General features: G+C 39.0%; 1 protein-coding gene across 1 annotated transcript in view; it reads left to right on the forward strand.

The window, feature by feature from the left end:
• Positions 1–22,185, forward strand: part of gabrd (gamma-aminobutyric acid type A receptor subunit delta) — a 33,300-nt gene extending 11,115 nt beyond the window's left edge. Inside the window, exons 2-9 of the mRNA XM_049581244.1 lie at positions 7,285–7,400; positions 10,019–10,086; positions 13,461–13,681; positions 16,075–16,157; positions 16,362–16,499; positions 16,951–17,106; positions 19,172–19,383; positions 21,083–22,185. Of these exons, the coding sequence (XP_049437201.1) occupies positions 7,285–7,400; positions 10,019–10,086; positions 13,461–13,681; positions 16,075–16,157; positions 16,362–16,499; positions 16,951–17,106; positions 19,172–19,383; positions 21,083–21,406 (1,318 nt within the window). The 3' untranslated portion in view covers positions 21,407–22,185. The remainder of the gene's footprint in view (positions 1–7,284; positions 7,401–10,018; positions 10,087–13,460; positions 13,682–16,074; positions 16,158–16,361; positions 16,500–16,950; positions 17,107–19,171; positions 19,384–21,082) is intronic.
• Positions 22,186–26,023: the final 3,838 nt, after the last annotated feature.

Raw genomic sequence — 26,023 nt, forward strand, 5'->3', positions numbered from 1 at the left:
AAAGTCCCATGGTTTGTACTCCCACTAAGGGCCACAATCCCTGTGATATCTGTGTAGTAACAAGAAGTAGCACTTCTTTAACTAAAAGAAAAAAAAACAACTTTGTACAAATTAGTAGAATACAAATGTGATTCCTAGGAGACAGAGTTGTTGGATCACACTTGCGTAGGTTTATTTAGAGACCAGGTTTGGCACCATTCCTTGATCAATTTGTGCACAGTAAGTTTACGTGGCATATTTTTTATTCCAGTCACCTTAAATACAAAGACGTTTTTGACAATCCAAAGTTTTTTAAAACCAATTTTTTTTCCCATTTTCTTTTTCCTGTAGCACACTTTTAATAACATATCCATTTCCTGTTTCCCTATATCTTGTTACACCATTTCCTATTTCCCTTTCACTTGAAGCCCATTTAACATGTTGGGATCAAGGAACTTGAAGAATAGGAAAATTAAAGAGCCAGTAGAAAGTCAATATGACAATAAAATGAAATGGCTATAAAAGGTAGAAATGTAATTCAATTATTAACCTTTTAATGTATCAAATACAAATTTTTCTAAAAGTATATCACCTCTCAGACTCCATATTTAAGTGCCTCATGTGTCAAACAGTAGAGTACTTAAGTTGTCCATAAAACGATCTGTTTGCTGAATGAAAAGCAACCTATTATTCACTGTTACTGCCAGTTACTGCAGCACAGACACACACAGATACACCAACACAGACATTTGAATGGAGCAGCTGCCCGTAGATATGCACTACTTATTTATGTTTTATTATGATTTATCCAAATGGATTTTGCAGTGCTGCTCATTGCACGTCGATGCCAATAAAACAAATTAAACAGTGAGTGTCGGAGTGAGGATGAGGGGACTGACACTCTGCTCGTGCTCAGGTAACTAGCAGTGTCAGTATATAAAACTAATTAGGCTTGTTAGTGAATGCAGCACATTACGTTCACAAAAAAAGACGCCATAAATTTGAGAGAGGCTGCTGCTCTTTGTCGTTCCTCTCCTCCGTCTCCTCTCCCCATCTGTTTAATGTTAGCTCATAAACAGACGGGTGCAGATCCAGGCCTCGGGAGAGACGTTTAATGAAAGTGAAATACAGAAGGAAGAGGAGCGTTTGGAAATACACAGTCTCCACTGTTTGTCATGGATGGAGGGGTGAGAAAATAGAGAGGTGCAAATGTTTAATGAATCTCCACAGAGAGCAGTGAAATGCTCAGTCCCTTACTTGTCTTTTAACAGTATACCGTGATATTTTTCGCCTTTGGAGAGCTGCGTTATGTTTCTGTTGGGCTTTTTGTGGCCATATAAAAGCTAATTCTGGCCAGGAGATCAAGAAGCAAATACTCTCATATTTTTCTCAAACAACATCAATACACAGAGTCAGATATATTTGGTCTTTAGATAGCAGCAATTAATTAAAGCAAAAATCTGTGACATTTTAAACAAATGTCCATTTTGTCCATTTGTAGTAATTATTGGTTTAAAAAAATCAGGGATCAGTTGATAAAAGTTAGTACACTTTTAGTGTCTGCTAAATGTTGTGGATTAAAAATCATCTAGTGCACAGTAAGTGACACGCTTTTGATGTGTGTAGAATAAATAAGTTCATTAACAAGACGTCCAAGAAAAAAGATGTATTGCTGGTTTGTGACATGAATGCTGTAGGTTTCAGAGGTGGCACAGAGGGACACATCCCCCTCAATATTTATAGCATGAAATCAGCAGAAGACTTTGCTTTTGGCAAAATTAAAGATGTTTCCATCATAAAATGTTGCAGAAAATGCAAAAATCAGTGCATAAAAATTTGCCAAAATGCAGGAAATTTAGCACTTGATGCTCAAAATACCAAATACCCTGTTTCACATATATCTCCCCCCAGTGTTAAAACGAAACCTACATCCTTACATAAAAAAGGAAGAAAAATTGCATTTCTGTAATGTGTAACTATAAATACACCTCGTACCAGAGGTGTGGACTCGAGTAACAAACCTGACTTTAGACTCACCTTGATGAAATCAAAAAAGACTTTAACACCAATGACTTGTGACTGACGTCGACACTTAATTCTGCAGATCCACTTCTTTTAAACCAGTCTGACAATATCCTGTCAAGTCGAGGGAGAGAACAATGAAGGACTAATAGAAAAAGTGATACCAAGGATAATTTTATTCATACATGAACATTACACAGTTGTTAAATAATGCAGCAACTTCCAAATTTGTTCGACATTTGAATTTGCACAAAGAATGGGGAAGATGCTGAGGCTAACATAGTGAGCTAATTGTGGTACTAATTACTAGTGCTGTATGTTATAGAAATGCAATGTCCGCACTAAAAGTGAAGTTGCACTTGTTTAAACACATAAATACCAATTTTACATTTTTGTAAATTTAAAATGGCATTTTGGTGAGGCGCACATTATGACTTGTTCAGGATTTGGACTTGGCTCAGGACTTCCCTGTCTTGACTTGGGACCTGAGTGCATAGACTTGAGACTTACTTGTGACTGGCAAAACAATGACTTGGTCCCATCTCTGTCTCATACTGGAATAATTGTGGAAACTGCATATAGATCAGTGGTTCCCAACTGGTCCATCCACAGGGTCCAGATTTCTCCACAGTCATCAGTTCAAGGTCCACACAGTTTAATACATTCAGTGTCATACTTGTGTTTGGTCATGTTGTCAAACTAGTTTGCTGTCTCTGTTAAGTAGAGTTCAGTTAGTCACTCTACAGCAGGAAACGGCATGTCAGAATTAAAGCTCTGTGCCAGAAATTCACTGTACGTTAAAATAAAGTGTTACAAACTTGAGACATTCACAAGTCACTTGCAGTCCATTCAGAATGGACCGCTTTTGGACCACGACCCACCACTTGGGAATCACTGATATAGAGTACAGGCTGTTTTAAAGGTAAAGTCAAACAGGAAACGTTCAGGATTGTAATATTAGGAATACTTAAACTCACAGTAACCCATTAATCTGATCACCTCAGACACGTAATGCAGCAAGATCCTGTAAATGCCTATGAAGTTACAGTAAATAGACTAATACAGTATGATTTGTCCCTCAGGCAGACACATACTCTCTTGTCCCTCCATGCGAGGAGGCCTGTTTGACCTTGGTGCGTTAACGGATTTCTTGAAGGAAAAGCTCTTTATTTCCATATTTAGAAAGTGCCAATTAGTGAAGAAATCCAGGAGTCACACAGTGATTAATTAATTCACTCGGTGCTCCCATTTATTTCAGACATGACAGTGATTGCCAGACTAAAAATACATCTGCCACTGCAAAATGGATTCACCAAGGAAATGTTAATGACATGGCAGAAACAGTTTTTTTTTTTTTTTTTTTTTACTATTTGTAGAGACAAAGCAGTTATTTTTTGTAACACGTTCTCCTGCTGTGGAGGTCAGTTTTCCATGTAGCTGTGGGCGTAATGCGTTGCTCTCTAGGAAGTCGACTTTCTTCAAATGTCAGCGTTATTTCAAAGGTCACTGAATGGCTTCTCATTGTTGGTCAATAATTACACCTTCGATCAAGCCCCCGTGCGGTCCATTTCCCTGTCAATGCCACCGCCAGCCTTTGTCACTCTGAATGTCAGTGAAACCTTTTATTTCATTCAGTTTATTTATCTCACGTCGGTCAGTGCTTAACGGCAGTTTTGCTTTTAAAATTTGTGCATCGCAGCGTGTATATGAGAATATTAATGGATAAAGCTCCACTTGTATTGAATGACCGCATTGTGTCTCTCATGACAGGGTGTAACTGACCTGGATTGAACTCAAATACATAAAGGTCCACACTGTACTATGTATCTGCATGGTATCTGTGTATCTGCATGTCATCTGTTTACAAGCTCACTGTTTTAAAATGCAAAACTGCCACCTGGTGGTTTCAGAGCTGTGCTGCTCTTGTTAAAATTCTTCACCGAAACAGTGTCTGTCAGTATGGGCTCTGGGCCCTCTAGCAGTACCCGAGGGCTCCAGGTCCCTCAGGGGAGTCCTTTTATATGAGCAAGTAGTTTTAATTTCACTATTACTACCCTCCTGATGAATTAGAGGAACAGGAAAAGCAAAAGGATTGCTTGAATCGAGGTGTCACTGTCCCAGACTAAAGACAGCATTGTAATAAGGGGCTAGCTTAAAAGCCTTATTAAATGGGGGATATGTAGTCTCATGAGAACTTTTATTCATTTAATAATTTATTTCTATTTTTAAATAAAAAAGGTCTGGAGTCTCGTGGACTGAGGCACAGCAGGATGTTCAGTCTGAGCTGTGTGAAATCTGAAGCTACTGCTAGATTTGGATCAGCCTCCTTGTGGACGATTGCACACTGTTGGAGACACGAATGAAGGAAAACATGCCAACCGAGCTTTAATCAATGTGGCTTTCGTATGCTAATACAAGTACAGGTATTTGAAAGGATACAGCTGATGCCTGGCATTTTGTTCTAACACTCAGTATCAGTACAATTTGATCATTTTCATTCAAAAGTCCCTAACAAATGACAAACTGTCTCCATGACATGCTGCTAATGATGGCACATAATCATTCATAATTAACTTCTTCATTAGATTTATGTGAGAGCACATCCATTGTACTTACTATGACTTAGAGATGTGTAGAAATACAGTATTTAGTAGGATCCATGAAAAAAGAGGGCATAAATAAAAAAGAACAAAGAGCCTGCTTTATCCCACTTAAATCTCTTTAAATATGTATACCATGTGTACACATTTTCTTGTTGTTTTTGATGCAATTTTAAGACTCTGTAATTTCCAAATCCAATAATAAATAATTCAAAAGATTTAGAACTCCAGGATTTAGCAGTGTATGGCAGAGGTACATAAATATGTTGTCTTTTCTTGTTCTTATTTCCATAAAATAACCTACATGAACTCTGACTTTACAATATATTATTTGTGAGATGATCACAAGAACCCTCCACTTTGTGTATTAATAGTCATGCTATAAACATTTTGTTGAGTCACACATGTTCATCTACAAATCTACGAATAAAAACATGATTTAATGTAACATTTTATTTCCTTATAAACTTAAAGCTGCAGTTATTTTATATTTATTGTATATTTACAATGGTATAGATGACTTTGTGTAATGTAGAAGGGGTTCCTGAGTTATGCACAGGGTTTGTATCATGTGTTGAATTGGCACCCCTGCTGGTTAGGTTAGGTTTAGGAGAAGAATCATGGTTGGGCGTTATCACATGTTGTACATTACGTAACATGATGTGATGACATGATGTTGTGCTTGTACAAACTTAAAATAACTCAATGCTGATTTTTGGTTTCACATGGGACACAAACCCCAGCCCCCTAGGTCAAAGTCCTGTGTTCGATTGACACATCCACCACCATGGCCTTCCTCCTTCTGCAGACTTTGTTGCTCTGTATACTTTGTGACCTGACTTCATCCTTTGCACCCATAATATGACAGTAGACAGCCTGCAGCACATAGATCACATGATCACAGCCTCCTGACTCACAATTACGTAGGTTACATACAAATGTAGTGCACTATTTTTTTCTAGAAACAAGTACAAACGTTGAATAAGAGCAGCCTGAACAGTTAGCAGCTAGCTGGGACAGATAATTCCTTCAGGATTTGATAAAGACTGTTACAAAGCTAAAAGAAGAGTGAAGACAGAGTGGTGCAGGGATAACGTGTTTTTGTTTTTTTTGTCGGCCAACCCCAGATGGTAACATCACCCTGACTCCCTCAACAAAAAGCCAAACAAAAGTTTACAACACTTAGGCCTACATGTTTTATTCATCAGGATAACCTTCACAAATAAACACCACTTTTGTGATTTTTGAAGCATAAATGCAATCAACAGAGGTAAAAAGCTTTCATTAGGTTAGAAATTAACTACATTATAGTGGCATGACTTCAACGTTGCCACAACAATGAGGCTCTAAAGCTGTGTTCTGTGACAATTGCTTGTTAGCAACTGCCATTTATAAAGCTCGTAGTCTAAAAGATTTAAAATTCACAAGGGTGGTATTTTGTGGCATATATTATGTCATAGAACAAAAAGTGAAAATCTCTTAAGCTTGTGTTAACCACAGACCTTATTTCAGGCATCGAACCGAAACAACACATTCTCAGTCCGACCTCGCTACATATCAAAGTTTGGTCATGGACTTTCCACGTCTAGATACAACGTGCAAGGTACCCTGGGTGCTTTGGTTGTTGACGTAGAAGCATGCTGTGTCAAGTTCTGCCTGTTACATGTACTTTCCTTTGTCACAGGAAATTTAACATTTACATCCAGTCTCTTTCAAAATAAATGCACCATGTTGGTACAACACTGTGAATTGATGTTTATTTTCCCTCAACATCTCAAACATGTGGTTGGGTTTAGGCAACAAAAGCACGTAGTTTGGTGTAGGGACACCAGCCTCCCAGGTGAAAGTCAGTGTTTGTTGGAACTATCCACCACCCCTCCCAGCCACCCTCCCTATGTGAGCTTAACGTTTGTTTTTGTCCCGGCAAGTTTCCCCCCTGATGCCACCAGCTGCCATTAAACTATAACGGTGACTGGCTGTGTATCATATCTTTCCTAAACTTGAGAAGGCAGTTTCCAGTTTCCAGTAAATGTTTTGTTCCTTACAATGTACTCCTCCAATTAAAGCTGTATTTTTTCATGTTCAAGGAAAAGAAAACCAGTCTATTAGAACAACAATGAATCCCCGAACATGGTTACACATAACACATTAAAACAGGATTGCTGTGGAACTCAAACCAAAGTACATCAGTATGCAATTTCATAACTCTAATATTGACATTATTTTCAACTACAACAGCATAATAGAATTCCTGAGACTCAATTATGGCTTTTGGTTTTTGGTGTGCCACCCCAAGATTTTCAGTGCCGCCCATGTGGCCACCTCAATGAAAAATTTCTGGGGATGCCACTTCTAGTTACTAACATGTTTTTCCCTAACAACTTTACAAGGTGATGATATGTCATTGTTGTGTTTACAGCTGGTTCTGCTGCCCCCAAGTGGCAACAAAAGTGAATTACTCAGCTTGGTGCCTCTGGTTTAAGGACATTTTTTAACCTAAAGATGAGGTCATGCAGGCACCAGAAAGGTCTTTCAACAGCTAGTACTGTCTCACATTTAGAGTTTCGTTTTCATCTTTGTATGTTCCTGACTGTATGTGAGGTTCTCCCAGGTTTTCCTGTGGACTCATGGTGTGGCTGGATGACCGCTGAAGACTGCTGTATTTGCTGTTTGTCTCCTTTAGGGCCATGCTGAGTGACATTGGGGACTATGTAGGTACAGACATTGAAATATCCTGGTTACCTAATCTGGATGATTTAATGAAGGGCTATGCCAGAAATTTTCGCCCTGGGATAGGAGGTGAGTATGAGATCTACTGCTCGTGGCGTTGGGTTGCATTTCACCCTCTCACATTTACAGCCATCCTTAGCATCACCCACCCCAAGTTACAGCAACATGGCTGTTCACATTCCATTTTCCAGTTCCATTAGTCTGAGAGATGTCTTTGTTTTTTGTTTATTGTCATGTATGACATTAGAGAAAAACACCTGTATTTGCCTTATGTAAATACCTGCTTTGACTCCTCAGTTAGGTAAATCATTTGTTAAGGACAAAAAAAGCCAACATTTAGGTGAAGAGAAGATTTGCTTAGGGGATTATTGAGGACAATACCCTTCAAGGACAAAAGACAGGTGGTGCAAACAATGAGCACCCACTCTAGAGATTTTGCTAAGAATGGCTGCAAGATGTGAAACATCCAATGACCACAGCGATAGATTTCTCAATCTCACAGCTTAACTCAGCTGAGCAAAGGTGAAAATGTGGAGCAGGCACATTGCTATCACCACACACCGCCGTGTGCACAGCACGCCCACACACACCATCATAACACAGCATCATGTGGTGACTGCATCCCTATTGATGTAACATTATAATGCGCTGAAAATGGAAGCTGAGAAGGAAGCGCTGTTTGTGACCACTGAGGAATCATGTGTGTTATTGTGAGAGATTCCCTTCATTTAAATCCCATCCCATAGCATTTTAGTACGGAGTTATGTTTGTGGCATTAAACGATCAAATAAATATGAAACTTACACAAATAAAAAAAAAAGGTTCATATATGTTTTGCATCTTGAAAATGAGATAGCATCCACAAATGTGACTTTAAGAGAATCCATGAGTGAGGAGATGCATAAAATCAAAATCAACACTTGAAACCAATTATTTTGGTTATGAAAGTACAAACAATATTTATAAATTACATTTTTTGAGAGACATACATTAGAAATATATGATATTTATGGAGTTTTTTTAACAGCCTCACTGTGGGGAACGTCAATAATCTAAAAATGTACACAATTTAATTTTTGTAAGTGGAAAAGCCTATTTTTGAAACAAACCATTTGTTTGTACTTTACAAAAATGGTTTCTGAAACCTACTACATTTTGGAAAACATTTTTAAATGATATTTATTTACATTACATCCTATTCATTTTGCAGAGGCAAAAGTGATTTACTACACTGTTAAAATGAATGCCTCCAAAACAAACAACTAAGACTATGTTGAGTGCTACAGTGCTTACAGTTTAAAAAAATATATATATGGTGGCTTAGAGAGCTTAATGGACTGCATGTTAAAAACACTTGCAAGTACGTACACAAAACAAAGTCATCACTTTTGGGCTCTTTTGGCCACAGAAAGTGCTAGAATGATTTCCAGAGTTCAGAACATATTTGTGGATGTTATTTTTTTGCAAATGCAGCTGCATTTGTAAGGCACTTAAAGGTCCAGTGTGTGGGATTTAGTGACATCTAGTGGTGAGGTTGCAGAACTGAATCTTCTTCAGTGTGCCAAGCGTGTAGGAGAACTACAGCGGCTGAGGTGAAAATGCAACAATGCGAAAGGCCCTTTTTAGAGGCAGTGTTATGTTTGTCTGTTCTGGGCTACTGTAGAAACAACATGGCAGACTCTGTGGAAGATATAAGCCATTTAAATGGCTCATTCTAAAATAATGAACACAAGATTCTTATTTTCAGGTGACTATAAACCAATGAAGACATAGTTCTGAATATTTTTCCTTTTTCTGCCAATATGCCCCTGATCCCTACACACTGGACCTTTAACTGGTTTGTGAATCTTATTATATTTGTGTAATTTTCATGTTTTGTTTCATTTATTTGATGTTTTATGACAAAAAATGTATGCCACATTCACATAACAGTGTTGTTATGGTTAGACTGTTCAATGCAAAGTGTTCTGTTTTATTATCAGTAAACAAACATTTGTATCTAGTGTATGTATTATTAAAATGAACAGAACCACTGGAGGGTATTATGTGAACATGCTTGTTATTGCATCAGATGACACCCTCTTAACTCTCTCCTGCTGACCTTGCCGTGCAATAAACATGCCATTGTAAATCTCCTCACGCTATACATCAAGTGTATGGCCAATAGAATATGAATTGCCAGAAACTGTTATGGGAAGGTGTTGAATGGTGGGGAATGGTAATGAATGATTCCTTAATGTTCAGTATAAATAGCCTTTCGGTTCTGCATCAGCGAGCTCCCCTGTAGTTTCTGCCCTCTAGCATCCGATCACAGAGGCACACTCCATGCTAATCATATGGCAAACTGTTGAGTGAAAATGTTACAGCGTGTGTCTGTGTGTTTGGGTGTGTGTGTGTGTGTGTGTGTGTGTGTGAATGTTGGCAGAAGCTCACTCTGTGAGAGTCCATGAAAGCCCGGCGCTGTTTATGAATGCCCACAGTGTGATGTGCCACTTAGCATGGTTAAACTGGATAATGCTTAATCTCTATGCACTGTAGGAGTGTTTGAGACGTGGGAGGATGGTAGGTGGGAGGGAAACAGATGGGTGACGGAGTGAGAATGGGAGGAACTGATGGGGTCAGAACAGAGAAGGTGTGTGTGTGTTTGGGGGCAGGTTTGCTTTCTTTTCTCACGTGTCCTCCCGCAGGTCCACCAGTCAACGTGGCCATGGCTATTGAAGTGGCCAGCATCGACCACATCTCTGAAGCCAACATGGTAAAGTATACAGTCACCTCCTCATTCCCTCCACACTGGGATTCTCTATCATCCCTCAACTTCACTGTTGCGGCAAAGATCAAAGATTTGCTATTTGCATAATCCCGATTTATCCCACTTGAGGGTTTGAAAGTACTCAGTGTGAACATGTGTGACACACTGGCTGAGTTGTTAGATAATTTGATATTTTCAGGGATTTTGTAACGTCAGAACAAAATGTACTGGGAAGATACACTTTATGTATGTGGCCCTGGATATTTTCCGAACAAATAGATCTTTTCCTTGCTTCAGTGGTTGAAAATCCGCAAACAAATAAGCATTCCAATAAAGGCTCACCCAAAACTGAAAACCAGGGATTCATACATTTTTATTTCAAATACAGATGAGTAGGTTGGATACAAATGTAAAGTAGAAATGACACCAGGATCAGTATTAAGAGCAGTTATGAAACATGTTTCCATACTGATGTTAAATACTATGAACCGATGGATTATTTCAAACAGTATTTGATTTTAGATGTTGACTTATGTAGATTTGCTTTAAATCATAGAGTGCATTTACATGAGCACGAATAACCCATGCGGTTAATGTGACTATAATCGAGAAATGAGCACAGAGAAATCCACGTTTTCATATTCCCTCTATACATGATAAATACTGATAACCTTGGTTACTGTTTATTGTAGTATATTTGCACAGGTGCCTGTGGTCTTAGCAAAAATAAACCAGCAATGGGAGGTGAGAGCGACAGCAGATATTAAACACTACACTGTACATTTACTACCACTTGACAACTGCTAATTTCTTCTCTGCTCCGATTATCAACAGCTGACTGCTCTGAGAGGTGAACACCATTTCTGTCTCTGTCACATGCGCACACACACAGACACACACACACACACACACACACACACACACACACACACACACACACACAATACATAACTGAGCTAACGTTGTTCCCGAAAAGAGCTATGCTACTCTTTTAACGCTTTCCTCCACTTCGACCGGTGTCAGCCTGTCATTGTCACTACCATCGCATGGGGCAGGGGAGCAATGGATGAAGATACGCAGCCTCTTTTATTACCTCTTTAATACTGCTACAGCCATTATTGGTGTGTCTGTTATAGGATAAGGTGTATATATGCAACAGTATTCTGGGGCTGTATTCACAAACATTCTGAGAATACTTTCAGAGAGCTTCTAATTTAGCCACATTTTTTAGCTTAGGAGTGATTTAGGAAAGTTCTTAGGAAGTTCTCAGCAACTCTGAGTGAGGAAGGGACAGAAACTGTGCGTTCCAATACCCATACTACCATACTATATAGTATGCCAGAAGAAGATTTAGTATGTCCCAATACATAGTATGTGAAATGCAGTATGCCAAAAACACCAGGATGTTCTTCTACATCCGATCCGATTTTGCAGTATGCAAGCCAGCAAACTTTTCTGGCTATTCTGACCCACAATCCTCTGCGCAGTGGACGATATGTCACATCGACTGAGCTGCAAATAGATGACAGCTTGACAGCTCATTGACAGCTGATTGACAACTGTCAGAAGTTGCAATGACGGATGACAGCGCATTTAAGTAACTGATGACCAGCCGAACAGTAATAATAGGAATATTAATCGTTTAAGTGAACAAAATAATCGTAAATATCACAAACAACAACAGGACATAACTATGAAAATGACAACAACAGAGAACTACAGATGTAATTTCACTGTCGCAAATATAATATGTTAGAATCTACAATCTGTGCAGTTATAGCTTTTAAGTGAAACAACATGCATTGTAAAGTAACAACAGCAGAGCTCTCTGGGTTGATCTTCGTCCCTGGTGAACTCAGCAAGTGGCGTTTGTTTGTCTCCAAGGTAATGGATATAAAAGCACGAGGGTCAAAGTGCAGACTGTAATGTTATGAGAAAGTAGCATGTCCTGATTGTGTGCATACTGCATGCAACAGTACATACTTTCTAGGGGCAGCTGCAGTACCTACTAAAAGTAAAGAAGAGGAAGTATGAGATTTGGAACACACCCAAAGTTTTACCATAGTAAGGTTTGGTTAACCCTGCTGCTAGGTATGATGCTTGCTTTTAACAGATGTGATTGTTATCACAGACACACCCTTTATGAGCCTGCAAGGTGTGGACACCCAGTGGAAATGAAACGAACTGCTGACTGTGAAGGTGTTCTTATTGTTAGGGTGATCACTCTGCTGATGGAAGGCTGAGACAGACACAAGTCATCACTGCCGCACTGCTGCATTTTTCCACTTTTCCAAAAATCTTAGTGTTGATCACTTTATTTCTGATGTTATAGTGTTAGGTGGGAAATGTGTGTGTATCCATAATGAGATGGACCACACATATTATCACTGCATGATCTAATCTGTAGCATTTCATTAACTCACTCATTGTCATCCAGCTGGCATATTCAGGTTTATCATGAACAGGATATATTGTTCACATACCCAAAAACATAAACAGGATACTCCAAAAACCCAATTATAAAATTTTATTCACATCTTTGTAAATGCACTGACTGTTATAGCAGTGGTGAATTTCAGGGTCATTAAAGGGCAAAACACTTTAATCATATCTTCTTCTAATTCTCAACTTGTTGAAGTACAGTATAATTTACAGTAAGACATGACACAAGAATAAAGAAAAGCAATTTAAGAATAGTAATATGAAATATTAAAGAAATACATAACTGGAAAAAAAATTCAGGTCTATTTTGTAAGATTTTACACATTTCAATTAATCTTCTTTAAATGAGGTGTTATTTATTGAACTCCCTATTGCAAACTAAAATAGACTGAATCCAATTTGTGCTCACAAGTTTTAGTTTTACACCAAATTGCAGTAATTAAAGGTGTACCTTAGGAATTTAGCTTTGCAATCCCTTTAAATTGGTGAGCTTGTTGCAGACAGCTTAAAAAAAGAATTGTCAAAATTGATGCAGCACACACCAAGATATCCTGGAATTCATCCATGCATTTTTTTTTTTCTCAGAGTTGACAAAAACTCCACAATAAAACCCCAAACCAAAGCAAACCAAACAAATAAACATACAAAAACAAAAAACAAAAAACATTATTCAAATGTTTTCACAAAAAGGGGTAGTTTAAGCTTTATTAGTATTTAAATACATAATTATTATTTATATGAAAATACATAATTAAAGACTTGAATCTGTCTCATATCAAATCAAACACATTTGTATTTTGCATTTTGTTGTATATTTTTAAAAATTTTCTTCAACTCTAGAGATGTTTGTTTTCTTTCAGTAAAGTTTGTGTCCACATGCCTGTGACTCAGCCTGTATGTCTGTGTCTGTGTGTTGGTATGTATGTTGTTCCTGGCAGGAATACACCATGACCGTGTTCCTGCGGCAGAGCTGGCACGATGACCGCCTGTCCTACAATCACACCAACAAGACGCTGGGGTTAGACAGTCGATTCGTGGACAAGCTGTGGCTGCCCGACACCTTCATCGTCAATGCCAAATCTGCTTGGTTCCACGATGTCACCGTGGAGAACAAGCTGATCCGCCTGCAGCCAAACGGAGTCATTCTATACAGCAGCCGGTATGAACAAACAGATTATTGTCTACGCTAGTCAGACAACACAGCCAGTGAGACAGCATGTATCTGGGTGCTATGATGTTGACCTTTTTCTTTATATGAAAAAAGTTCCTGCTTGTTTCAGATTTTCTACCATTTTTTCTTTACTCGCGCCTTCAAAAACCACAAACACTTGAGAGCACAGACATCTTTTATTTGTTGTCTTTGGGAATGAAAATCCCTCATTATCCATACCATGATCCAAGAGTAAACTGTTTTCTCTGTGGTAACTTCACAAGCTTAAGATAAACCTCTGATAGGGTCTGATGTGCTTGTACAAGGCTGATGCAAAGAAACGGGGGAGGTAGGGGAATATGGAAAGGTGAAAGCAAAGGTAAAACTGGATCGAGGTGACTCATCAAAAGAGCTAAATTGGGTGTACTGTCAGTGTGTCGGCAGAATCCATGAAGTTTTAAACAAAAACCATTCTACTGCTATGATAAAAAACAATCCTCCAACCTAAAAGACAAGCGAGGTCCTTTGTCATTGCCTTTCCAAACAACTCATATATATATGTTTTCTCATCTGCTGCCTCAATTGGGAGGATGACATTGTCTGTCAGTGCATTCCCAAACAGCAGTAAAAGATGAATATGATGGTATTCTGATCTGCCACCTCTGTGGTTAAGGGTTGTTCAAGTTTAGGCAACTAAAAGTACTTAGGGTCACAGAAAAATTGTAGTCATGGTTAAAAGGAACCAAAGTTGACATTTGGTAGGAAACATACACTTTTCCATTTAACCCCAACCTTCTTGGTACTGTAAGAGGTCACCCATATGTTGTTTTAAGTGTTTGAATAAGTGACCAATGCTACTGTGTTTCTGGATGGTTAATTTTTTTTTAAATTAAATGCTATTTATGCTCATTTTCAGGTTCACGCTTGTGTTTTGGGCATCTACTAGAACATGTTGACATGCTTTAATGGTCAAAAAACACTTAATTTTCCTCATACTGTCTGTGCTCCATTTTAGTGTCTGTCTCTTTAAGGCCGCTTCCTGAAAAAGCCCAGTCTGCTCTGATTGGTCTTGATCTTGTTCCTCAGACATTAGCATTTAGCTTTATTCAGCAATGGAGGCCATGTAATGTAAACACTTGCACCAGCGTGCCTGGAGCAGATGACCATATACAGAGATCTATCACAAGATGAAATGAGCTTGTTTAGAATGTAGAAAAAAAAACACTGGAAACAGATTTTTTTCAGAACATTATAAAGCCTGAAAGATTTGCTCTCAGAGATTCCTTTTATGTATATTTACCTCATTATTTGAAACTCTGGCCACATTTAATATGAACAGCTAATATTGTAGCATTATATATGTGACAGAAAATAAGGACAAGCATACAGATTATATTCTATACAATATTTTTACATCAACAATGGATTGAATAACTGTGTGTAATGTGAAGAGGGTCACTCATAGTAACAAACCTACAAAGATCTCACCTACCTTACCTAAGTTCCTATGACTCCGCTCTGGCAATGGTTGTGGCCGAAGATATTTTGTTTTCGGTTTGTCCGTCCATACATCTGAACAATCCCATTCTTAATATCTCAAGAATGCCTTGAGGGATTTTCTTCAGTCCACTTGAACTAAATGATGAAGTGATTCAATTTTGGTGGCCAAAGGTCAAAGGTTTAAAGTCACTGTGGCCTCATCTGTCTTATTTGGTGAACGTGATATTTCAAGAAGGCCTTTAGGGAATTTCCTCAAATTTGGCACAAACGTCCACTTGGACTCGAGGATGAACTGATGAGATTTTGGTGGTCGATGGTAGTTCTGTATTGGTTCAGGCTTTGTGCATCATTTAAAGACCCAGCAGACAGCTGTTTTCAGCATAGACAAAGTCAACATCTAGTTGGTAAACATAGTAGCACATTTCACAGCTAAAGTGCAGATATTTTTCACAGCAGTTGGTAGAGACCAAAAACAGAGATAAAAGGAGAGTGAATATTGGAGTTGCATTCATCAGGTAGCCAAAAGCACAACTCCAAGTGAAGGCTAATGTTGCTCTGTGTCTTTTGAATGTGTAAATAAGTAACTGTTTGCTTGAAATTGTTGCCAGTTAACTATATGACATAATATGTCAGCGTTGTGTTTATAGATTATTTTTGTTTCCCTGAATTTGATGAAAGTCAGTTAATGTAGGTCAAGCATTTTGAGGTCATTTTCATCCTCAGTGGACACAGCTTTCAGCTAACAATAGAAAATGCTGATGTCAATGGAAAGATGCCAGGCGCAGAACCATATGAATGTGACCCAGGATGTTTTAGTAAGGCATTTTGGTTAGTTGAGTTGTATAGAGACAACTATCATGGTGTGCATTACGTTTCAATTAACTGGGCTGTTTTGTTCCTAGAATCACTTCGACGGTGGCGTGTGATATGGACCTGACCAAATATCCCATGGATGAACAGGAGTGTATGTTGGACCTGGAAAGCTGTAAGTTGAAATTTCATGTAATGTCTCTTCCTTCACACATTCATGGGAAATGTTGATTTCTCTCGACATGTCTGTGCCAAAGTTAAGTGACACCAAGGAGAAGGTTACAATGTAACAAGCATTCTAACTACAGCTACTCTCACATCACTGCATCTTTTTGGACTGATAAAATGTCTTGCTGTCATCTGTGTTTCGGCACTCTAGATGGCTACTCCTCAGAAGACATTGTGTACCACTGGTCAGAGAGTCAGAGACACATCCACGGCCTGGACAAGCTTGAGCTCTCCCAGTTCACCATCACAGACTATCGGTTTGTCACTGAGATGATGAACTTCAAATCTGGTGAGCATCCATGTTGTTTTTCTTGTTGTCAAGTTCAGCTCCAGCAGCGTCAGTTTGAAAGCCCTTTGCATGTGAGTGAGTGTTTTGTGCATTATGTACTATTTTGAGTTTTGGACTTGGCTTGCTTTTTGTGTTGGAAAACTCAGATTCTTTTTGAAGCAAGTTGTTTCTTTTTTAACTTCAGGCACTTCTGTGGTTATATTCTATGCATAGAAGGAATGGATCAAATCAGGCTCGCTGCTGAGCCAGGCAGGAGGTTTGAGAGATGATATGAGGTGCTGCTGGGAAAATTTAGTTTGCAATACTTCTTTATGCCTGACACCTTGATGCTTTGCCATCAGGGGCACGACTGAGCAGATGTGTCTGTGAAGAACAATTGGATATTTTCATAATGGATAATTAGCCTCTTCAGTAAAGCAATTAAACATGGTGTCTGTTTTCTGCTTCCCAGCGGGACGATTTCCAAGGCTCAGCCTTCGCTTCGAACTGAGACGTAATAGAGGTGTCTATATCATCCAGTCATATATGCCTTCAATATTGCTGGTTGCCATGTCCTGGGTGTCCTTTTGGATCAGCCAATCAGCAGTCCCTGCACGTGTATCCCTAGGTTGGTATTAGTTTGATGAGCTCTGTTTTATCTGAAATTTAAATGGAAGTTAAATCAAAGTTGGTGCTCATTCATCTATAGAAAGGTTGAATCATGTACTGGAGGTTTTAATGTTTGATTTTGAACATTAAAACAAGACTACAAGTCTAAAGTCCTGGGTGGATAAATAAAAATGAATCATACTGAACTTGTTCTCAGTCATTCAGGTCATGGTAATCATAAGTGCTATATCAAAGGTAACTGGAGTAACTGAACTGATAAGCTTCTTGGATGAGAGCAAGTCCAATTGCCTACAATATAGCACTTATGATCCTACTGAACCATACTGACAATTTTACTATTCTTACAGCCTAACCAGTAGTGTAGTGTAAAGTGCATCCTGGTGTTGGCACCAGAGAGAAGTCAAAATTCTTTATAATTTTGGTTTTCCATGGCAATCTGGTGAGTTTTTGTCCTGAGGGTGGCACTAAAGGAACGCTCATTAAATGTTCCAGATGGAAAAAGTTCATCCTGTGAGGAGCATAATATCCTGAGTAATTTCATAGTAATATGCCCATTAGGCATTGGTATTTAAAGGGACAGTTCATCCCAAAATGAAAGACACTTATTTTCCCTCTTACCTGCAGTGCTGTTTATCAGTCTGGATTGTTTTGGTGTAAATTGCCAAGTGTTGGAGATATCAGCCATAGAGATGTCTGTCTTCTCTCCAATATAATGGAGCTAGATGGCACTTGGCTTATGGTGCTCAAAGCGCCAAGAAAAATACAGTTAAAAAATTCAACAGCTATTCCCAGAAATCATGACCTGGTTACTCAAGATAATCCACAGACATTGTTGTGAGCAGTTTGATGTAGGAACTACTTCCTTTCTACTGAGCGACAGCCACTAACTGATCACTGCACAGAAAGAAGTGTGCATCTACTCATGTATGAGAGAGAGGCTGGTGCTTGTGACAGCGTGAGATGTAAATATTTAAGAATTTAGGTGCATCTATTGGCAGAAATGGTATATAATAGTCATAAGTATGTTTTCATTTGTTTATAATCACCTGAAAATAGGAATGGTTGGGTTTTGTTACCTTAGAGTGAGCCCTTTATGTCCACATACAGAGCAGGTCTTCTTCCATGGAGTTCGCCATGCTGTTTCTATAGTATCCCAAAACGGTCAAATCAAACATTGGCTTTGGATAAGGCCATTTGTGTTTTCACATTTTTATATTGGCCATCGTAGTTGTCCTACACACTTAGCACATGGGGGATGTTTCAGTTCTGCAACCTCACCACTAGATGCCACTAAATTCCACATACTGGACCTTTAAGCGTGTTCCCTTTGGCTAAGCTGTTATGTTAGCTTGCTTAGTTGTGCTAGGAGAGCTAACAGTAGATGAACGCTTCCTTTTCCGCAGTGATTCGGTTGAGACATGTAGTTTGTTAGACAGAAAATAGTTCCTACATGAAACTGCTCACAACAAGGACTGTGGATTATCTTGAATAACTGACTCATGATTTTTACAGAGAGACATTACTGTTGAGTTTGTCCGAATGTACTTTTTTCACGAGTGCCATATTGTTCCATTATATTGGAGAGAATGACATTTCTACCGGCCAATAGCTCCAAATAGCACTACAGGTAAGAGGAAAAATATGTATTTCTGATTTTGGGGTGAACTGTCCCTTAAATGTGTAGACGTGGAAATTTGGGCCTGACATTTGGGCAGATGTTACTGAGAGCAAGAAATACAATACTGTTCCCCTCCAGTGTTGTGAATATAATATTGTTTACTGTTAACCTGTGAATATAGTGATGTTGATGATCACCACTATAATTGGTTGGTGACTTCACACTTTATTATCCTCTCAAGAACAAAATGTAGCAGAAAATGTCAGATAAATGTTAAATTAATTCTGGTCTGCTGAAGACATTGTATCAGTTCACAGCGTGTATAGTCTGTTAATGAGACTAAGAGCCCGCAGCCATGCTCATGGCTCTGAGCAGCTGTACTTTTATTACAGCAAAAACCCCACAGAAGCTTAATGTGTACTTTGTGCCTGCGTTCTCTGCACAGGGATCACGACTGTTCTCACCATGACCACGCTGATGGTAAGCGCCCGCTCCTCCCTGCCTCGAGCGTCAGCCATCAAGGCGTTGGATGTCTACTTCTGGATCTGTTATGTGTTCGTGTTCGCAGCACTCATTGAGTATGCCTTTGCTCACTACAATGCTGACTACCGGCTCAAAGAGAAGGCCAAGGTGAAGGCCAACAAGCTCAGCTCTGAGGTGAGGGAATCATTCCCATCATGTACTGCCATCAGCATATAACAACATAGAGCTTCAGGGGAGGTGTTGTGAGTAATGAGCACGCCTTTCAAACATAAACCTGGGCCAGGCTCAAACTCCGATGCTGACAAGCAGCCATCCCAGTGACCTTCAGCAAGACAATGAATCTCTATAGAACATAATGGGAAAATAGAGGATTTCCCGTCAGGGAGTAATAGGGTTTCTCATCATACTGTCTGTTTGCTTTGCTGTTGATATACATCTTACCAAGGCATACATTGAGAACAGAATAGGATGACTTGGTGGTATGATCTGTAAATTGAACATTGAAATTACATAAAAGAACCATAAAAGCATAAACGTCAATACAGAACATGCTGACAACAGAAGAAAAATGAGGATAAAGACATGGATTGAAGTGAGTGACACTGAATCTTACAGTGGCATGACTGAAACTGTCTGGATATCCAGCATGCATTATCAATGTAAGTAAAACTACAATGACTGTGAAAGTACATCAGAATTCCATTATAAAGCAGATTTTTTAATGATAATCAATACTTGAGGACTTCCTAATCTGCCGTGCTTCAGTAACAGCTTTATGCAGTTCTGGATTGTAATGTTTCATAATCAAAATATCTAAAGTGGCCGATGCTACAAATGCCATGCACAAATAAGAAATACCAAGCACTTCTATGATAAAGTAAAAGGAGAATAAAATGCTAAATGATCTAGAGACACAGTGCAAAAAATAAAAAGAGGTGTTTTAACAAAAAGTGGAAAGTGTGTCATTGTTGTATCTATCGGGAATTCAAAGGTCCAGTGTGTAGGATTTAGGGGGCTACATTGGCAGTGATGGAATATAATATACATAACTATGTTTTCATTAGTGTATAATCACCTAAAACTAGTAGTTTTTGTGTTTTTGTTACCTTCAAATGAGCCGTTTATGTCTACTAATAGAGCGGGTCGTCTTTCATGGAGTCTGCCACGTTGTTCTACAGTAGCTCAGAATGGACAAACCAAACACTGTTCTCCACACTTGGCACACAGGAGAAGTTTCAGTTGGTTGTAATCTGCAACCTCACCACTAGATGCCACTAAATCCTGCACATTAGACCTTTAATGAGAACAACTTTGAATGATGTAATGTTCGAAATTCAAAGCATGCCATTTTTGGTATAATTATAGCACCCTGTTTATTCTTTCCTGATATTTAGCAGAATTCCCTAATTTTTCTGAATTCTACATAAATACCCAGAGGAACATTTTGCTGCTCACAATAGTCTTTTCTTTGTCTCATCATAAATAAATCAGTTACTTATTTGGGTATTGCTGAATTCTGATCTGTTTTTTCCTAAATAAGGAACAACAGAATAATTTGATCACTGAGACAAATTTCTGAAATTGTGAAGGCTCATTTATAAGCCAGTCAAGTTTTATTTTGGATTTTAGAGCTCATTGTTTCAGACAAGTAAAGATTACTGCAGCGAGAAAGGAAAAAGAGCATTTTAAGATCATAAATTAGGATTGGGCTGAGACAAGAGGGAGGCTATTTCTCAGGAGCTGAATTTAAGAAGTATGAGAAAATGGTCAAAATTTCATATTGATGTTTTATTGAGCTCAGTTATGTCTTAGAGAAAAAGGCATGTGAACCCTCAGAAAGTGCTGACACACTTCCCTCTCTGTCTCCCTACAGTCTATTGTGAAGAACGGCAAACAGGCAATGGTTCTGTTTTCCCTATCAGTCACCGGCATGAACCAGGGGGTGATGATTTCCAACCGCCATGGGCGGCCCCAGCGCTCCAGCAGCGAAATCCCTGGGGAAGGCGGCAGCGAGGAGACTGAGCCGAGGAGAAGAAGATCCAGGCAAGCGGAGGAGAGCACGGAGGAGAAGAAGTGCTGTTCCAAGTGCGTCTGCAAGCCCATTGATGCCGACACCATTGACATCTACGCCAGGGCCGTGTTCCCTTTCACTTTCGCTGTGGTGAATGTGATCTACTGGGTGGCATATACCATGTGAAAAGGAGGCAGCAGGTCTGTGCGAATGGCTGCCATCCAGGGTTGTATATAAGAAACTGCTGGAGTTGTGCCACTTCAATGCTGGCAGACTGGTGCAGCTGAAATATACTGCAGGCCTCAGTTTAAAAAAAGAAAAAAAAAAGAAAAAAAAAGACCTTCAGAAGAAATGAAGTGTTACGGCCTGTGAATATGGAAATATGGTAATTAATGGATATAGTTATGAGTTTACAAAGTGTTAACAGGACTTTATATATTTAAATATAAATACAGAGACGTGCTGTAGAAAGGCAAAGGACTGTGTTGCCTGGTGAAGGTTCACATACACAGTGAATGCAGTTAGCCAACAACCCAGATTTCCATGTCATCCTGTTATATGAACTCAACACAGGAAATGACAACAACATATCCTGCTCGAACACCCGCAGCACTGACCACAAGCTCACATCTCTCCAACACAAACAAGCATAGTTAGCTTCACTAACTCAAAGCAACAATCTGGAGTGAACCGCCTGTTATCTCGAAGAGCAAAAAGCGCCGCCCAATCTAGAGGATAACACGACGAGGTGTACTACTATTCTGCATGGCTGATAACTCATTCACCCTCTTCCCGCGCCATCGCCACCCCCTCTCTTCCTCTCTCTCCTTTGGTCCTCCACCCATTTTTTTTCAATTCATTTTTCGTTCAGGACACCGTCTGGGGTGTCTTATCTTCTTCTGCCAGTTCTGCCTGTTTCCTCACCATTAAAGGACTTCCTCCACTACCTGTGTGTCTATTTCTCTCTCCTGCCTTCAAATGGCCACTTGAACCTAAAATCCAAATGCTTGTTTGGTGGGATTAAAAGACAAGAATGCTGAAATCCCTTCTGGCAAATTTGTCAATGCATGACAAAATATCAGCCGCAGTGATTATAAAAAAAGGCTCTAATTTGAGGGATTATGAATAATTGACTTGTGTGTCCAAGTGACAGAGGTCAAGAATTGTGCTCTATGAATAATTTCAGACTCTTGTCTGTCCTTTGTCTGAACTTGGAAATTGATTTCAGAAAAGTTAGGGATGAAAAAGCGCAGCTGCTTCCCAGTCAAAGAATGACCTAGTTTTCTTATTAGATTCAACACCACAGCATTGCCTCTATGATAATCACTGCACTCTCAGGTGTCCTGTCTTACCACTTTATAATTTGATCTTTTAAGTCTAAGCAAATATTGTCAGATAATTAATTGGAGGATACTGTATAATGCATCTTAAATAAGCGGGAAAGTCTAAAACTAGATCCACTGTAAATATGGGCATTCTGCTATTTTAAGAACCTTACCTATAACAGGACTAAAGTCTGCTCTGAGGGAGGGAACATAGAGCAGCCAAAGTGCAGAGGATTCATCCTCTGAGGACCATGAAGATAAATTTCAGAACAAACTGTCCATTAGATTTTTATATTACCTTAAGGTGTCTCTAGGGGAAAGGTCAGGGGGTTACCAAAATATTATGATTCAATCACCAGGGATGATTAATATTCATGTTTATTTTTATGATTCGTTATCAGAAAGGTTTCTCATTAACATGGACTTAGTCAAAGGACAATAATGACCTGACAATGGGAACATAGAAAAGGTCAGGAGCTAAGCACAAAATCTTGATTCATCCTCTGTTGACAATATCCCAACGATGGCCTGACTGATAAATCAGTGGATGAAGAAATTGCAGTACAGAAATGTGGAAAATATATCTTAGGTCACTTAGAAACCAATGACATAGTTTATCCACCAGTTTATTTTACAACTGTAAAAAGTCCTGCTCAGTAAATATTTTGGTCACAACTCTTTAATAACTAAATTTAAAACGTTTATGCTTCGTATTCATAAAAAAAAAATCTGCAAATATATTATCAGATATTTTTTACTCTCTAATATTAATATTATTTTTGGACCCAGAATCACAGTATTGTCTGAGCCCTAATTCATATCATGCTGCCAGGCAGTGCTGATACTGGATAATTCTGCAAAATCCAGAATGCTGTTCAATGGTTATGATTTTTGAGTGTTTTTGAATGATTTATTTCTCCAGTATCTGTGTATGGCAACTGCAGTGTGGTATGATTATGGTTAGGGACAGATGGGTCATTAGCACAAATAGCTGATGATATTCATCAACTAGTAGTATTAGTATTACTACTAATACTACTACTAATGATAATAATAATGAGACAAAATGAGCAATACATGAGAAAGTGTAAAAATAAAGCAGTAACACAGTAAGGTAAAATAAAACAAAATAAAACAAATAAATCAACAAATAAAATAAAAGTCAAAAGAACATCTTTGTATATAAATAGGTTTTAAGAAGTAACTTACAGAAAAAGTGAGTTCAGGCCAAAACATTTTAAAAAATGTATTTTTAAAAGGGATTTAAACGACAATAATGAACATGCCAGGTCACTCCAGAGAGTGGGGGGAGTGATGAGACATGAACTCAAGTCTCCATCATGCCTCAGACATGCTACATGTACACCCACTTCCCCAACATGCACACCTTTATCCTCTGCTGCTGCATATACAGGGCTCACCGCCTGGTGCACTGAAGATGATCACTGCAGAATATGAATGTACTTCCTGATGATATTGTAGTAAATATCCACAACAAAATTAATAAGAGTCTGTCCTAGATCTCATTTTTACTGACAGACAATGCCCTTAAAATGAATTCAGACTGATAATGATGCATATTTTTGCATTATTTGTGCAAAAAAAATTACTGTATTTTAACAGTCCATGTCTACCTGCCCCAAACAGCCAATGTACTAACATACAGATGTTAGCTGTAGCTAATATACACTAACCATGTACGTAGCATTGATGTGACAGCTCAGAATCTGACTGATCTTAAAACTGTTTTGTGTCATTTTTCCTTGCACTCCTCGCCTTTCTTCTTGTCTGTGTATGTTCATACACTGAAGTCATAATGCCTCAAGAAAAAATGTGAATTTTTCGCTCAAGTTGAAACATTTTCAGATCTCACCAACATGCCTTTGCCTCAGTGCACACCGTATAGAACAAATACGTGTCTGTTCAGATCTGAGCATTGACATTATGATATGCTGCTTCTAAAATCTGCCTTGCATTAAGTCTGAACACACCTTAAATCCGCAAGACATCAATTTAATATCAAATATATCAATCAATATCTCATATTTAGAATGGATTAAATGACTGTGTAACAGCAAATGTGTCACTCATAGTGACAAACCCACAGAATTATACCCCTGACTCTGCTGTCTGTTTAGCTCTATATGAAGCTTTCCACTTTAGTGCCTTTCAGCTCATTGTTTTGGTTTTTCTGCCTACAGCTTAGAGGAGCTGTGTGTGACATTCAAAGCACGTCTGTAGCCCTTTTTACACAGAGGATATACTATAGGGCTTCTCTGAAGTCCCTTCTTTATGCTCCTTTGCATTTATACACAGAACCAAACTCCAGCAGCATCATTCTGCTCTACTGTGTAATTATACACTGCATTGTGGCTCTGTGGAATCAAAAGAGGCGTGATAGGTGTGACATCAAACACATCAGCGTGTGCTTTCTAAACAACAACAACTGCATTAACCTGTCAATAACAATCATTTAACCGTCCCTGTTATATGGGGGCTGATCTCGTCCTCTCCTTGGAGGGTAAGGAGCTCCTTGACCTCATTGTTCTCCCAATTTGTGGACATTTACCGCCACTGTTCTTCTTCTTTGAGTTAGCCACTAATTGCTAACAGTTATTTTTTAAACCTCCTGTGGTTGCACACATAATGCCATCAAAACATCACACCCCTGCCGGCCATGATCCTGTCCCACTGACCATCTTCTTTATACAGACATCATTTTGGCACCGTTACTACCTCCCTTGGTGAATTAAAGGTGAGACATCTCTGTCCCCCATTGGTGACTGTGGGATATTCCTGCCTTGAACAGTCAGTGTAAAAGGAGGTTATGATTCAGAATCTGATTTAGGTTGTCTGCACATGGTTCTTAACATGAAAGTGGCTGAGTAGGTGGCGAGCAGCTGAAGGTGCTAACTCACTACCAACAGCAACAGTGCTGACGGAGCTAACAATATTACCTGGGGTAAACTGGGGGGTCGGTGCTATGCTTATGTGACGCCACCATCCTGTTATCAGCGTAACTGCTGTATGAGCGGTGTGCAGAGTGGTGGCTATGAGCTAGCCAATGGGATACACACACAGGAACTCACATGCACTAACATGCAGGGATAGCCACAACAGCAACCCACAGCGACACCATTACTCCACTATATCTTTACATAGCAAACAGTGGTTTGCGGCTATATAAACATTCTGAAAGTCACATACAGCTCCTTTAACCTTTCGGCTCGTTCTGATTGCTCTCATCAGCCATGCTTCCAGATGTGGCCAGCAGATGTTTTTCAGCAAACAAAGCCCTGATACACTCTGTGAAACACTGCACCAGCCCAGTATCAAACAGCCGACATAGCTAGCGACTACAGCTGATGAACAAAGGATGCATTAATTGCTGGTACATTTGTGCTTTTACAGCTTTTTTTCACTTCCCCCAAATGTCCGAAAAATCAGGTAATGCAGGTTTAAGGCCTAACTGAGGGAA

The sequence above is a fragment of the Epinephelus fuscoguttatus genome, linkage group LG7, assembly GCF_011397635.1.
Source record: "Epinephelus fuscoguttatus linkage group LG7, E.fuscoguttatus.final_Chr_v1".
Classification (NCBI taxonomy): Eukaryota; Metazoa; Chordata; class Actinopteri; order Perciformes; family Serranidae; genus Epinephelus; species Epinephelus fuscoguttatus.